Here is a 14,447-nt window from a genome sequence, read left to right as displayed (position 1 = left end):
CTTTGAAAGGCTGGTCATGGCTCACATCAACACCATCATCCCAGAAACCCTAGACCCACTCCAATTTGCATACCGCCCCAACAGATCCACAGTTGATACAATCTACATTGCACGCCACACCTTCCTTTCCCACCTGGACAAAAGGAACACCTATGTGAGAATGCTTTTCATTGACTACAGCTCAGCGTTCAACGCCATAGTGCCCTCAAAGCTCAGGTCCCTGGGATTAAACACCTCCCTCTGCAACTGGAACCTGGACTTTCAGATGGGCTGCTCCCCAGGTGGTAAGGGTAGGTAACAACACATCCGCTACGCTGATCCTCAACACTGGGGCCCCACAGGGGTGCAGGCTCAGTCCACTCATGTACTCCCTGTTCGCTCATGACTGCATGGCCAGACACAACTCCAACACCATCAATAAGTTTGCTGATGACACAACAGTGGTAGGCCTGATTACCGACAACGATGAGACCAGCCTATAGGGAGGAGTCAGAGACCTGGCCGTGTAGTGCCTGGACAACAACCTCTCCCTCAACGTGAACAAGACAAAGGAGATGATTGTGGACTACAGGAAAAAGAGGACCGTGCACGCCCCCATTCTCATCGACTGGGCTGCAGTGGATCAGGTTGAGAGCTTCAAGTTCCTTGGTGTCCACATCACCAACAAACTAACATGGTCCAAGCACACGGAAGACAGGCACACCAAGACAAAACCTATTCCCCCTTAGGAGACTGAAAATATTTTGCATGGGTCCTCAGATCCTCAAAAGGTTCTACAGCTGCACCATCAAGAGCATCCTGACAGGTTGCATCACCGCCTGGTATGGCAACTGCTCGGCCTCTGACCGCAAGGCACTACAGAGGGTAGTGCGAACGGGCCAGTACATCACTGGGGCCAAGCTTCCTGCCATCCAGGACCTCTATACCAGGCGGTGTCAGAGGAAGGCCCTAAAAATTGTCGAAGACTCCAGCCACCATAGTCATAGACTGTTCTCTCTGCTACCGCACGGCATGCGGTACCGGAGCGCCAAGTCTAGGTCCAAGAGGCTTCTAAACAGCTTCTACCCCCAAGCCATAAGACTCCTGAACATCTAGTCAAATGGCTACCCAGACTATTTGCTGTGGCCCCTCACCCCCTCTTTACACCACTGCTACTCTCTGTTGTTATCTATGCATAGTCACTTTAATAACTCTACCTACATGTACATTCTACCGTAAATAACCGGCGCCGCCGCACATTGACCCTGTATCAGTACCCCCTGTATACAGTTGAAGTCGGAAGTTTACGTACACCTTAGCCAAATACATATAAACTCAGTTTTTCACAATTCCTAACATTTAATCTTAGTAAAAATACCCTGTCTTAGGTCAGTTAGGATCACCACTTTATTTTAATGTGAAATGTCAGAATAATAGTAGAGAATGATTTATTTCAGCTTTTATTTCTTTCATCACAGTCCGTGGGTCAGAAGTTTGCATACACTCAATTAGTATTTGGTAGCATTGCCTTTTAAATTGTTTAACTTGGGTCAAACTTTTCGGGTAGCCTTCCACAAGCTTCTCACAATGAGTTGCGTGAATTTTGGCCCATTCCTCTGGACAGCGCTGGTGTAGCTGTGTCAGGTTTGTAGGCCTCCTTGCTCGCACACGCTTTTCAGTTCTGCCCACACATTTTCTAAGTGGATTGAGGTCAGGGTTTTGTGATGGCCTTGCCAATACCTTGACTTTGTTGTCCTTAAGCCATTTTGCCACAACTTTGTAAGTATGCTTGGGGTCATTGTCCATTTGGAAGACCCATTTGCGACCAAACTTGAACTTCCTGACTGATGTCTTGAGATGTTGCTTCAAGATATCCACATAATTTTCCTGCCTCATGATGCCATCTATTTTGTGAAGTATACCCGTCCCTCCTGCAGCAAAGCACCCCCACAACATGATGCTGCCACCCCCGTGCTTTACAGTTGGGATGGTGTTCTTTGGCTTGCAAGCATCCCCCTTTTTCCTCCAAACATAACGATGGTCATTTTGGCCAAACAATTCTATTTTTGTTTCATCAGACCAGAGGACATTTCTCCAAAAAGTACGATCTTTGTCCCCATGTGCAGTTGCAAACCGTAGTCTGGCTTTTTTTATGGGGGTTTTGGAGCGATGGCTTCTTCCTTGCTGAGTGGCCTTTCAGGTTATGTCGCTATAGGACTTGTTTTACTGTGGATATAGATACTTTTGTACCTTTTTCTTCCAGCATCTTCACAAGGTCCTTTGCTGTTCTTGGATTGATTTGCACTTTTCGCACCACAGTACGTTAATTTCTAAGAGACCCGACCGCGTCTCCTTCATGAGCGGTTTGACGGCTGCGTGGTCCCATGATGTTTATACTTGCGTACTATTGTTTGTACAGATAAACGTGGTACCTTCAGGCGTTTGGAAATTGCTCCCAAGGATGAACCGGAGGTCTACAATTTGTTTACTGAGGTCTTGGCTGATTTTCTTTTGATTTTCCCATAATGTCAAGCAAAGAGGCACTGAGTTTGAAGGTAGACCATGAAATACATCAACGGGTACACCTCCAATTGACTCAAATGATGTCAATAAGCCTATCAGAAGCTTCTAATACCATGACATAATTTTCTGGAATTTTCCAAGCTGTTTAAAGGTTCAGTCAACTTACTGTATGTAAACTTCTGACCCACTGGAATTGTGATATCATGAAATAATCTGTATGTAAAGAATTGTTGGAAAAATGACTTGTCATGCACAAAGTAGATGTGCTAACCGACTTGCCAAAACTATAGTTTGTTTACAAGATATCTGTGGAGTGGTTGAAAAACAAGGTTTAATGACTCCAACCTAAGTGTATGTAAACTTCCGACTTCAACTGTATAGTCTCGCTATTGTTATTTTGCTGCTGCTCTTTAATTACTTGTTACTTTTATCTCTTATTCTTAACTTAAATGTTTTGAATCTGCATTGTTGATTAGGGGCTCGTTAGTAAGCTTTTCACTGTAAGGTCTACCTACACCTGTTGTATTCGGCTCATGTGACTAATCAAATTTGAGTTGGTCTCAGAACAAGCTTGATTTGCATTCTCAATGTTTGCTGTCTCATAAAATGGTGATTGTGGCTCTATATACGGGTTATATCGCCTGTGAAATGCATTTTTATACAGTACAGGGAATAATCTGTGCTGTATTTCCTCCCCTAATTTTGCAGTGTCGCACCAGTCAGTGTTCATGCAGCCTTTGACAAAGCAGCAAACTACTTTGGAATGAAGCTTGTTCACATCCCCCTGGACAAGAAGACCTTGAAAGTGGATGTTAAGGTGCAAATATTTATTTTGTTCCTATACTAATGGTTAGTCCAAATAATAACTTGACTGGAAAGTCAGTCCGTGCTCAATAAACAAAAGGTCTGCATACACAGAAGGTCAGAGTAAATGTAGGTTGGTTGGTTTACAAATTCCCAATTGTAACTGGTAGCCTTGACCCCAGCCTACTTTAGGTAACAAGAATACGGTGTGTTGTCTTGCAACGTGACACTACTTTAACTAATGACTGTCACTGCCGTGACTGACTGGGGAACTCTTCCTCTGTTTTGGACTGTTTTAAGATGACAATTTCAGACATGACAATAGTTACAGGTATCGTCACAGCCCTATTCTTTTTTTTTCTTTTTTTTTTTCCATCTCTCTTTTTTCCATGGCAAGAATGAACTCTTTGGTCCTTTAAAAAAAACTGCAAACCTAAAATATTGTGTGACGTAGCTTGGAAAAATAAATTAATGTCACTCTGGATGACAACGTAATGATGTTTGTTTCCAGAATTAGAGCTGTTTTCCTAAAGAAGTTAAATCTGCTTCATGTTTTGTTTCCTTGCCAGTATCGCAATACTGGTGTTGTCCCGGGCCTACGAAAAACATGGTGGCAACAATGACATTAGAATGACTGGTTCTTAGTGAGGGTGGATGAGACTTATCATCGCCATAATCATTTGTCTTAAAGCAATATCACAATTCCTTTTAACTCCTGATAACTCCTAGTTGTTTTGTATAGGCTATGAGGCGAGCCATCAACAAGAACACAGCCATGCTGGTATGCTCCGCACCCCAGTTCCCCCATGGAATCATTGATCCTATTGAGGAAGTAGGAAAGGTAAAGCGTCTCTTTGTTATCTACTTCTCATACTAAGTCATGGGAAAATTCATTTTAAAAACCGGTAATTCATACATGAAGTTGCTTGTGTACCTGTGTAGTAACAATCTTGTTGCATAGTACTTTACCTGAAATGACCTAATCCATCACACATGGTGTTTTTCAGCTGGCTGTAAAGTACAACCTCCCTCTGCATGTGGATGCTTGTTTGGGAGGGTTTCTAATAGTTTTCATGGCCAAAGCCAATTACCCACTGGCTCCCTTTGACTTCAGGGTAAAGGGTGTGACCAGCATCTCTGCAGACACACACAAGGTAAGAACAGGGTGTGGATCTCAGACAGTCTTACCTAACATTTTTCTCCCTCTTGCTTTTCAATCATAAGATGCTCATTGTTTCATAAACATCTCGTTTTTTTGGGTTGTTTTGTTGACTGGTTGTTGTTGACTAATTGATAGGTTTTTTTGATCTACCTCTACTCCAGTACGGCTTTGCCCCCAAAGGTTCATCAGTGATCCTGTATAGTGACAAACAGTACAGGCATTACCAGTACTTTGTGGCTCCAGACTGGCAGGGGGGCATCTATGCATCCCCATCAGTGGCAGGTTCTCGGCCAGGCGGTATCATCGCAGCGTGCTGGGCCACCATGATGTACATGGGAGAGGATGGCTACATAAAGACTACTAAGAAGATCATTGACACTGCACGAACTATCAAGACAGAGTAAGAGACCCATCTTTTACTGTAGACATTATAGGCCTTGATTTTTGGCTTTCTCTGTTAAAAAACCTCTTAAGGATCGCCTAAAATGACATACCCAAATCTAACTGCCTGTAGCTTAAGACCTGAAGCAAGGATTTGCATATTCTTGATAACATTTTGAAAGGAAACACTTTGAATTTTGGGGAAATGTGAAATGAATGTAGGAGAATATAACACATTAGATCTGGTAAAAGATAATACAAAAGAAAAAAAATGGTTTGTTTGTACTATGATCATTGAAATGCAAGAGAAAGGCCATAATGCATTATTCCATCCCAGTCGCAATTTAGATTTTGGCCACTAGGTGGCAGCACTGTACATGCAAAGTTTTAGACTGATCTAATGAAGCATTGCATTTCTGTTCATAATTTTGTATCAAGACTGCCCAATGTGCCTAATTGGTTTATTAATACATTTTCAAGTTCATAGCTGTACACTCTCCTCAAACAATAGCATGATATTATTTCATTGTAATTGCCACTGAAAATTGGACAATGCAGTTAAATTAACAATAATTTAAGCTTTCTGCCAATTTCAGTTATGTCTATGTCCTTGGAAATGTTCTTGTTACTTACAACCTCATGCTAATTGCATTAGCCTACATTAACTCTACCGTCCCAAGGTCGGGACACCGATCCTGTGGAGGTTTTAACCAGATTTGGATATGTGGTAAATCGAAACTTTTATAGGTACAATCAGAAACATTATGGTTGTTTTTATTTCATCAAGTTTGCTTGTTTGATTCGCATTCTGTTGGTTCATAAACCATCTTTTAATTTACAACAGGCCCAGAATATTGTTAGATTTCACTGTTTCTAAGAGCTCTTTGTAAGCAAATTGAGATCAATGTTTTTGGATAGGATAAATATTTGAGGTGTGTTGATTTTGTTTATTTCTGGATAGAATCCGTAAGATAAATGGAGTGTTTGTGTTTGGAGACCCTGAAGTGTCCGTGGTGGCAATAGGCTCTGACGTCTTCGACATTTTCCGTTTATCCAATGCACTGACGTCAAAGGGTTGGAATCTCAACACGCTACAGTATCCATCCAGGTATGTTTCCCTAAACTTTTTTCACATCTTTGAAATTGTCATACTTATCAATTATAATGTATACCTTTTTTCATAGAATATTAACTATGCACTGTATGCTGAGGTAATACCAGAAAACAAAGTCACGATGTGGACAAAATATCTAATTGCGATTTCTTTGGGCCGGATATTGCGAACACTTGGGTGAAAGCTTGGTAATTCCATCAGACATAGTTAAAACAATTGTCGGGGTGGAGAACATCACTTCTAACATGAGTTCGTGTGAATGAATACACAAGCAAATGAAACAAATATTTTCCAACGTTGTAATAGGCTAGATAGGATTATTCCACCTACATATTAACAAACGTAAATGTTTAACGTGGTCATCCAAATATAGTGCGCTGTAAGCACAGCACTTATTCGTGAATGAATGAGGAGTTCCTATTTTACCATTGCTTTCTTAAATAACCTAAATTAACCGTAGGCTGCCGATCAATAGGAAGCTTGTGATTGTGTAATTATGTATATGTAGGCTTATCAAATGTCAAAGTGCCTTAAACATATAACACGTAGCCTACCGATGGCAAGGTGAATCCTGTCCAAAACATTGGAGTCTGGTCCAGTAAATCAATGTGACATGTTTCAACTTCTCCCTTATTTTTGTTGTAGAGTGTAGGATTCTTGTATCTCCTGTCCAGCTTGTTTATCATCTTCTTGGAGCTGTCTTTGCGGAATGTGTAAATAGGAACCATGCCTTTGGCTAGGGGATAGCCTCAGGGATAGCCTGCGGGATGTTTATTTTATGTAGGACGTTACACTTGAAAACGCATAGGCAATCAATGCCTGTTTACGGTAGGTGGCTGAGGGGCTTTTGCTGCTGTCGAGCACTTTTTTTCTTCAGTGGTGTAAACTACTTAAGTAAAAATACTTTGAAGTACTACTTAAGTAGTTTTTTTGGGGGTATCTGTAATTTACTATTTATATATATTTTTACAACCTTTACTCCACTACATTCCTAAAGAAAATGTATGTACTTTTTACTCCATTAGGGCTGTCCCCGACAAAGAAAATCATTGGTCGACCAAGAGTCAGTCATCTGTTGTTTTTAAAGAAAATGTGTGTTTTTCCATATATAGAAACATCCTATGTGTTTTAATCAAATAAACTATATGCACTTAGGGCTGTTACCGTATTACCGCCACACCAGCAGTTATGAGTCATGAGTCGGTTAAATTCCACGTGACCGTTGAGTCATGTAATCTCCTCTTATGCAATCAGGACATGTGTTGAGAGTACCCAACTCGCCAATGGCCTGGTACTCAGGGGCTCTATTGTCCTTCTAACCACTCTGACATTAACGCAATTCAAACAAACACTAATCAAAACAGTATTGTGCTTTTAAAACTCACCTCACTGTCATTGATCAATTTGAAGAAAGAAGTTCAACAACAGGTTGAAACGGAGTCAAACATGGTCGTTGTGGATGTTGTTTCAAAGCCTAACAATGAATTGAAATGAACAGCGCTTTCTAAGGTGATGATTAATTCAAAACACCCATACACATATTCAAGCATATGCATAGGCTATGTATGAGCCCTGAATTAAAAAAATAAGTGTGAAGCTCGTTATACAATACAACTCCTACTGCATACTACGCACTGCAGAAAAACTATTTGGACAGTGTAAACGACACTAAATGAATTAGGTAATAGCAGAGAGGCTGTTTTAATGGGGGGGGAGTGTAAAGCCTTTATTACAGCATAGCAAAAATGTATAAAGCAGGGTGGCCAGCTCTAGGAAGAGTCTTGGCGGTTCCAATCTTCTTCCATTTAAGAATGATGGAGACCACTGTGTTCTTGGGATCCTTCAATGCTGCAGAAATGTTTTGGTACCCTTCCCCAGATCTGTGTCTCGACACAATCCTGTCTCGGAGCTCTACGGATAATTCCTTCGACCTCGTGACTTGATTTTTGCTCTGACATGCCCTGTCAACTGTGGGACCTTATATAGACAGGTGTGTGCCTTTCCAAATCATGTCCAATCAATTGAATTTACCATAGGTGGACTCCAATCAAGTTGTAGAAACATCTCATGGATGATCAATGGAAACAGGATTCACCTGAGCTCAATGTTGAGTCTCATAGCAAAGGGTCTGAAATGTTATGTAAAGCTAGTTTTTATTTATTTATTTTTACTAAATTTGCAAAAATTTCTAAACTTTTTTTTTTTGCTTTGTCATTATGGATTATTGTGTGTAGATTTCTGAGAAAAATATATTTTTAATCTCATTTTAGAATTAGGCTGTAAAATGTGGAAAAAGGCATAGTGCCTTCGGAATGTATTCAGACCCCTTGACTTCTTTTGCTGTGAAGAGCCCGGATCATTTATTCTGGCATTGCCCCTATAAAGTGTGTTTCTGGTCACAGGTTCAGGAATGGTTTAAAAACGAATCACAAAACTAACCTTACAAATAGCAGTATTGGGCGATTCTGGAAAGCCATAGTCGATCAATAATATAATAATACTCATACTAAACACTTTCATCTTTTCGCTCACAATCTGTGGATACTATGCGATTAGAAAGGTTAATAATTAATGTAAAACATCACAATTGAAAAAATGTCACGTGGAAACCAAACGAGGATGGTCTACTGTGATAGGTGGGATGGCCTGAGGTTGATGGGTGGGATTAAATGTTTGGTAATGTATTATTGTCACGTGAGAAAGGCCAGTGCCTGCTGCACCCTACCCACCTTGCAGTCTGAGTAGAGGCAACCATAAACCTGGAGGTTTTATGTCATTTTTGAGGCATGTCTTGTTTCAAAACTTATTTTCATTGTCCAGCAGGCGAAGACACAATCCTAGTCATATTAGCAACCCATGCTATTTGTTGCATCTTTAGATCTCCCCTCGTTCAAAATTTCAAATGGATATTTCCATCTGTCTCATGAAACCTCTCGCATGTGCAGTTAGCTTTTTAGAACGGTGTGTTCCCGCTAATTTAATTTTGGAACATTTGCGCATAGCCTACTGCCTTGTGTGCATTGCTGCCGTTCTAATGTGAATAAATCATATATATATTCATGTACAGTATGTTCTATGAATTTTGAATCTGTCTGAACTGTCCCAGACATTTTATTTTTTTGTGCGTCCCCAGGACGGCCTTCATTTTGTGCCCTGTCTACATACCCAGAAAGAAAGCACATTGTTCGATCCTCTCTGTCTCTCTCTGTAACTGTTAGACAATTATTTGCTGTGTTGGCTCTAGTAATGATTGGTAAGACTGGCGGCGGTCAGGACACAACAAACGAGTTATGAGGGAAAAGGATGTAGCTAGCTAGTGCTAGTTTGTTCTCACATCACTTGTCATGACTGCCTGCTGCAGCGCTATCTCAACAGTGTTGACTGTGCTGAACACACACACACCCCACCAGTCCTCCCACTCACTCACTCACTCACTCACTCACTCACTCACTCACTCACTCACTCACTCACTCACTCACTCACTCACTCACTCACTCACTCACTCACTCAGCAACAGCCTGCCTCACTGCCTGATAGTCATCAGTAGCAGGTCACAGTGAAATGTATATATTTTTAAGAGAAATGCAATGGCGGCCACGGTACAATTTAGAAGTAGCCCAAAAATCTGCAAACCCGCGACCAATACATTTTCACCCGTGACCTCGTTTTCAAAGTAGCCCAATTCTGCATGCCATGCAGAGAGCGAGAGAGGTCTCTTGTGATTGGTCAGCATCCTCTGCGCATGTAGAGGGAATGAACGGAGTCTAGCGAATCTCATCGGAGTAGGTACGGTAGTCTAGTGTCAAAGAAAGGAGAGAAATCACAGCCTCTTGAGATATGCACATTTCAATATCGCAATTTGGATCGGAATTTGATTAATCATGCAGCCCTACCCCGGGCACCATTTTGAGTAATGTTTTAAGTACTTTTGTGTCTCTTTAAACAACATTCTCTCTGTCCCACCGCAGCATCCATATCTGTTGTACAGTGCTGCACACACAGGAAGGTGTGGCCGAACAGTTCATCAGTGAGGTCAAAGAGCAGGTGGCTCTCATTTTGAAGAACCCCAATGAGAAGACCACTGGAATGGTGAGTGTTAATGCTGACTCCATTACCTGGAATAAACTTCCCAGCAGTGCACCAATGCTCTAATAGAAAATATCAATTGTATAAGATTCTTTTTGGAGATTTAATATTCACACTTAAAATGAGAGAATAATAAAAAATAAAAAATAAATTGTTCTCTAAAGTGGCTTCGCTTGCAAACATATTTGTTTTATATTTTAATTTGCAAACTTATTGGATACATGGCTCTACATTCATAAATGTTCATGTTCTAGGGAGCGATCTATGGCATGGCCCAGTCCATCCCTGACAGATCCATGGTGACAGAGATCTCCTGCGGTTTCCTGGACTGCCTCTACAGCACAGAGGAGCCAAGGTCCTCTCAGCCCCAGAAGACCCATATAAATGGCAACAGCAACGGCAAGGCCCACTGAGTAGTTTGGCTGTGGCCTGGACACACACCTGGGTCATATTCATTAGGGCACGCAATGGAAAGCGTTGTAAAACGTTTTGCACCGGAAAAAGAAAATAAGTGTTTATTGTTAGACAAGTTCAAGTAGTTCCTCCCTGTTTTAGTGTTTCCTTCTGTTTGGTGCCTAATGAACACAGCCCTGCTTACCAGCCTGCTTCACCTCTGGTCCACCAATTGAATCACTCAACAGTTGCCTTATCTTGCCCACCTTTAATCTATCCACACACCCTTTTTCAGATATCTTCAGAAGCACAAGCCATTGTTTTTAGCTACCGAGGCATTTTTCAAATATATGGAAAGTGAAAGCACATGTAAAATATGTAGAATAGCAGCTCAAGCCATTCAGATAAAGTTATGTATGGTTTTGAGAGAACATTTTAAAAAAATGTAATATAAATTAGTTTTTTTTCAATTCTATAGAGCACTTGACGACGGTTTAATTCAAGTGGTAATTTCAATGTCTGTTCTGTCTCAAGATTTTCTGCTTCAGTTAGATGCTATGAACTCTGTAATTTACAATATCCTGCTGTCTCTCTCGCATAATTGTCTCGTTCTAAAGTGGTGATTGAAAATACTCTAGATAAAAAATGTTTTCATAGAAGAACATTTTAGCCTCCAAGTAATGTTTGGTCGAGAGCAAGACCACAATCATAAGTCAGGGAGAACCCCTCTACTGCCCCCTACCAGAACACGATATACTTCTCAATACTCATGTTCCAGGTACTTATGACTGATTTTAAATCTCTCTGTTCGAATAATCTACAACAAGTAACAGTTTTCACTGAAAATCATTAATTTTCTAGTGAAATAAATAATGACCCAATGAATAGTAATGAATGATAGAGGAGCAATCATATCTGCATGGATTTCTATGGACAACAAACTTGAGTCATTTTTAAGACTTGAGCTCCTTTTGAATTTAGCACAATACTTTCCTAACCACTTATTGTACTACAGTGCATATATACATGTATTCCTAATTGTCGTCCGTCTGTGGCTAATTGCATGTTTCAGTAATAATTCAGGCAGCAGGAAACCCCAGCTGCTGTAGTACACTACCTAGTATACTGTGCACCGCCAATATGTTAAGAATCTGAGACTTACAATCCTTTGATTTGACCACATATTCATTACCCCTTTCTATTTGAGTCAATGGTTTAGCCGTGAATCGAATGGTTTAACAGAATTGATCTCAAGGAATGGAAAACAACTTATTTCGGCATCTTTTATAGGCTGTTTTAAGTCTCCAACTCAGATTTAATAATTATTTTGTGTTCTTGTATTAAAATAATCAACTTATCTTCTAATTTTATCTACCTCAGTTTCTGTTCAATGCAAATGTGTTGCTTGTTCACCCAGTAACATAGTTATAGGGCTAAAGAAGACAGGAAAAGCCTGTCTCGGTTTTTCATATGTAAGGTTTAAACATTTCAGACTAAACTGTTATGGCATTTGATAAACTGCAAACTGTTCTTAAAAGCAATGCTACTGGGATCAAACTGTTTGCAAAAAAAAAACCACACCCCTACTGTACACTTGGTAGGACACCCCAAAAATCCTTTGATCTTTCCCATGTGCTTTCACGTTAGTGTTTGTAGTCAAACTTTAAGTACATATCAGTTGTTTTCTTTCCATGTCTGTGTCGTAGATGTTTTCCCTTTCTGGAGTCATAAGGAGGGAAATAGTCTGACAAGAATGATATGATGACTTTTAGCCTCGTCCTGGTGTATCATTAAGCATTGACTATGTGACCACTGCTTTTTCTGTTTTTTTTTTTATCACAAATGGTCTCGTCTTTCTTTTTCTTATCTTCAACCATTGTGTCTTTCTTTTTGACTGCAGGGCAAGTACTAGTTTGTTGGGGGTCAATTCTGGTCTCCGAGGGCTGCAGTTTCTAGTTTGTTCTTTTGATTTTCTAGCGCCACTGCTTGATTATGTAGCACGAACGAAAACCAATGGACAGGGTGGCCCTCAAAAAGGCACACAGTTGTCAGAGACCTGGCGACGGATTCATCCTGTGGTTTCTATTTTTCGGTGGAGCCGTCAATGGGGAAACATCCACTAATATTTTGTGACATTTCAATAGCCAGGAGATTATTTTCAATTGCAATAGAAACATGTACATGTCCTTTATGAAAATGATTGTGGTAGTATTAGTACATGAGAAATTGCTGCTTAGTGATTACCCCACCATATAATCTGTAACTTGTACAGTGAGAATTGGGTCAGCTTTACAAAATGTGCCTGTGAAAATCTGAACGAAGCACCTTGCCCTCTAGGAGGTATGGTAGATCATGCCTTTCTGTTGTTGTTGCATGGGCATAATTGTAACAGCATTAGGCATTTACCTGTATGCCTTTTATAGGTTAGATTGACGAGTGCTATTGGGTAACGCCAATGAATAGATCCATAAAAATATATGTATGTATCTCTAAGGAAATGTAGATTATATTTGTATGTATCGATCAGCCTCAGGGATTTGGCTTCATAACATCGAGTTCAGTAAGGTCCAGTTCTCTTTTATACCGTACATGTAAGTGTTGTTCATTTGAAATAATAACATTAAATGTTTTGAAAAAATATATAGTGGCATGGGTTTGTAGCTATCTCGTGAGCTGAGCATAATTTAAAAAATAATACTAGTCATCTTTTTTATATACTGTATAAAACTAATTTAAAACATTTTTTTGCCTGAGGTTGCTAAATCACTACATCCACCCCTGACTATTGTGTAATTGTTTGCTATCCTTCATTACTCCAGAGGAAACACCTTTTGAAAGCATTTGTTGGCCTTGACTACACTCCTTTTTTCAGCAGAACAATTGATTTAAAAATACTTTCAGCACACCGGAAGCTAAGCGACATACAATTTTCAATAATACCACAACAGCTGTTCCATTTGTTGTTTTTAGATAAACAAGGTTTCATCAGATTGAATATATTTATCATCTTGTGATTTCTAGGAGGGGTGAAATATTCTGTGGCTGGCCCCATTTATCTGTAGGCCACTTTTGACAAATTAATAAAGACACACTGGTTATTCAGACACATTTATTTGCCGCTTACTAGACAGAGGAAAACCATTTGAGACAAATGGTAGGCTAGACAGACTGATGACGAATGAACAACAGTTCGTAGTCAGAGCTAGAGTCATATTACGTACCTTTGATGCTTTTTATTTTAGAGCACTTGATCTGCTCAGCTGGGGATAGAGGAATGTTTCATTTACTGTGGGTTACGAAATTGACACTTGATAAAGATGAGCAATAATGACTGAATAAAATAAATACTGAGCAATATTGTATGCTCAAACATGTGGGGAATTATATTAATTTATACTACTACAATTGCTCAGAGATTTCGTTTAACAAGTAATACTCTTTCTTCAAAAAGGTAAGGGTCAAAATTATTGACACCCCTACAGATTCTTATAAATTAAAGTAGTCAAGTTTAGCATTTGGTCCCATATTCCTAGCACACATGACTACATGAAGCTTGTGACTGCAATCTTGGATGCATTTGCAGTTTGTTTTGGTTGGGTTTCAGACTATTTGAATGGTAAATAATGTATTGTGTCATGAATTACATTGTAAATAAGAATAGAATGTTTCTAAACACTTCTGCATTAATGTGGATGCTGCCATGATTACAGGTCATGCTGAATGAATCTTGAATAATGAGTGAGGAAGTTAGAGAGTCAAAGATCATACCCTCCAAGACATGCTAACCTCTCACCTTTACCAATAACGGGAGTTAGCATGTCTTGTGGATATGATCTTTGAACCCCTGCAACTTTCTCACTTATTTACAATTCCTTCAGGATTATTGACATGACTGTAGAAGTGTCTTATTTCTTAAACAAAATCTATTTTAATCTATTCTAATCTATTTTAGTATAAAATAATATAATTTCCCAATTTTTGGAGCATACAATATGGCTCAGTATT

The 14,447-nt window shown here is 39.8% G+C and overlaps 1 protein-coding gene across 2 annotated transcripts in view; it reads left to right on the top strand.

Annotated features, from left to right (window-relative positions):
- The window catches only part of sgpl1 (sphingosine-1-phosphate lyase 1), a 34,297-nt gene extending 21,113 nt beyond the window's left edge, over positions 1–13,184 (top strand). For both annotated transcript variants that reach the window (XM_024424424.2, XM_024424425.2), the window contains 7 exons: positions 3,211–3,319; positions 4,049–4,147; positions 4,314–4,460; positions 4,630–4,868; positions 5,811–5,957; positions 9,932–10,052; positions 10,304–13,184. In XM_024424424.2, coding sequence (XP_024280192.1) covers positions 3,211–3,319; positions 4,049–4,147; positions 4,314–4,460; positions 4,630–4,868; positions 5,811–5,957; positions 9,932–10,052; positions 10,304–10,462 — 1,021 coding nt within the window. In that variant the 3' untranslated portion in view covers positions 10,463–13,184. The remainder of the gene's footprint in view (positions 1–3,210; positions 3,320–4,048; positions 4,148–4,313; positions 4,461–4,629; positions 4,869–5,810; positions 5,958–9,931; positions 10,053–10,303) is intronic.
- The last annotated feature ends 1,263 nt before the right edge of the window (positions 13,185–14,447 follow it).

This window comes from Oncorhynchus tshawytscha, linkage group LG06 (assembly GCF_018296145.1).
Source record: "Oncorhynchus tshawytscha isolate Ot180627B linkage group LG06, Otsh_v2.0, whole genome shotgun sequence".
In the NCBI taxonomy this organism is placed as follows: Eukaryota; Metazoa; Chordata; class Actinopteri; order Salmoniformes; family Salmonidae; genus Oncorhynchus; species Oncorhynchus tshawytscha.
This window is presented reverse-complemented; position numbering and strand designations above follow the sequence as displayed.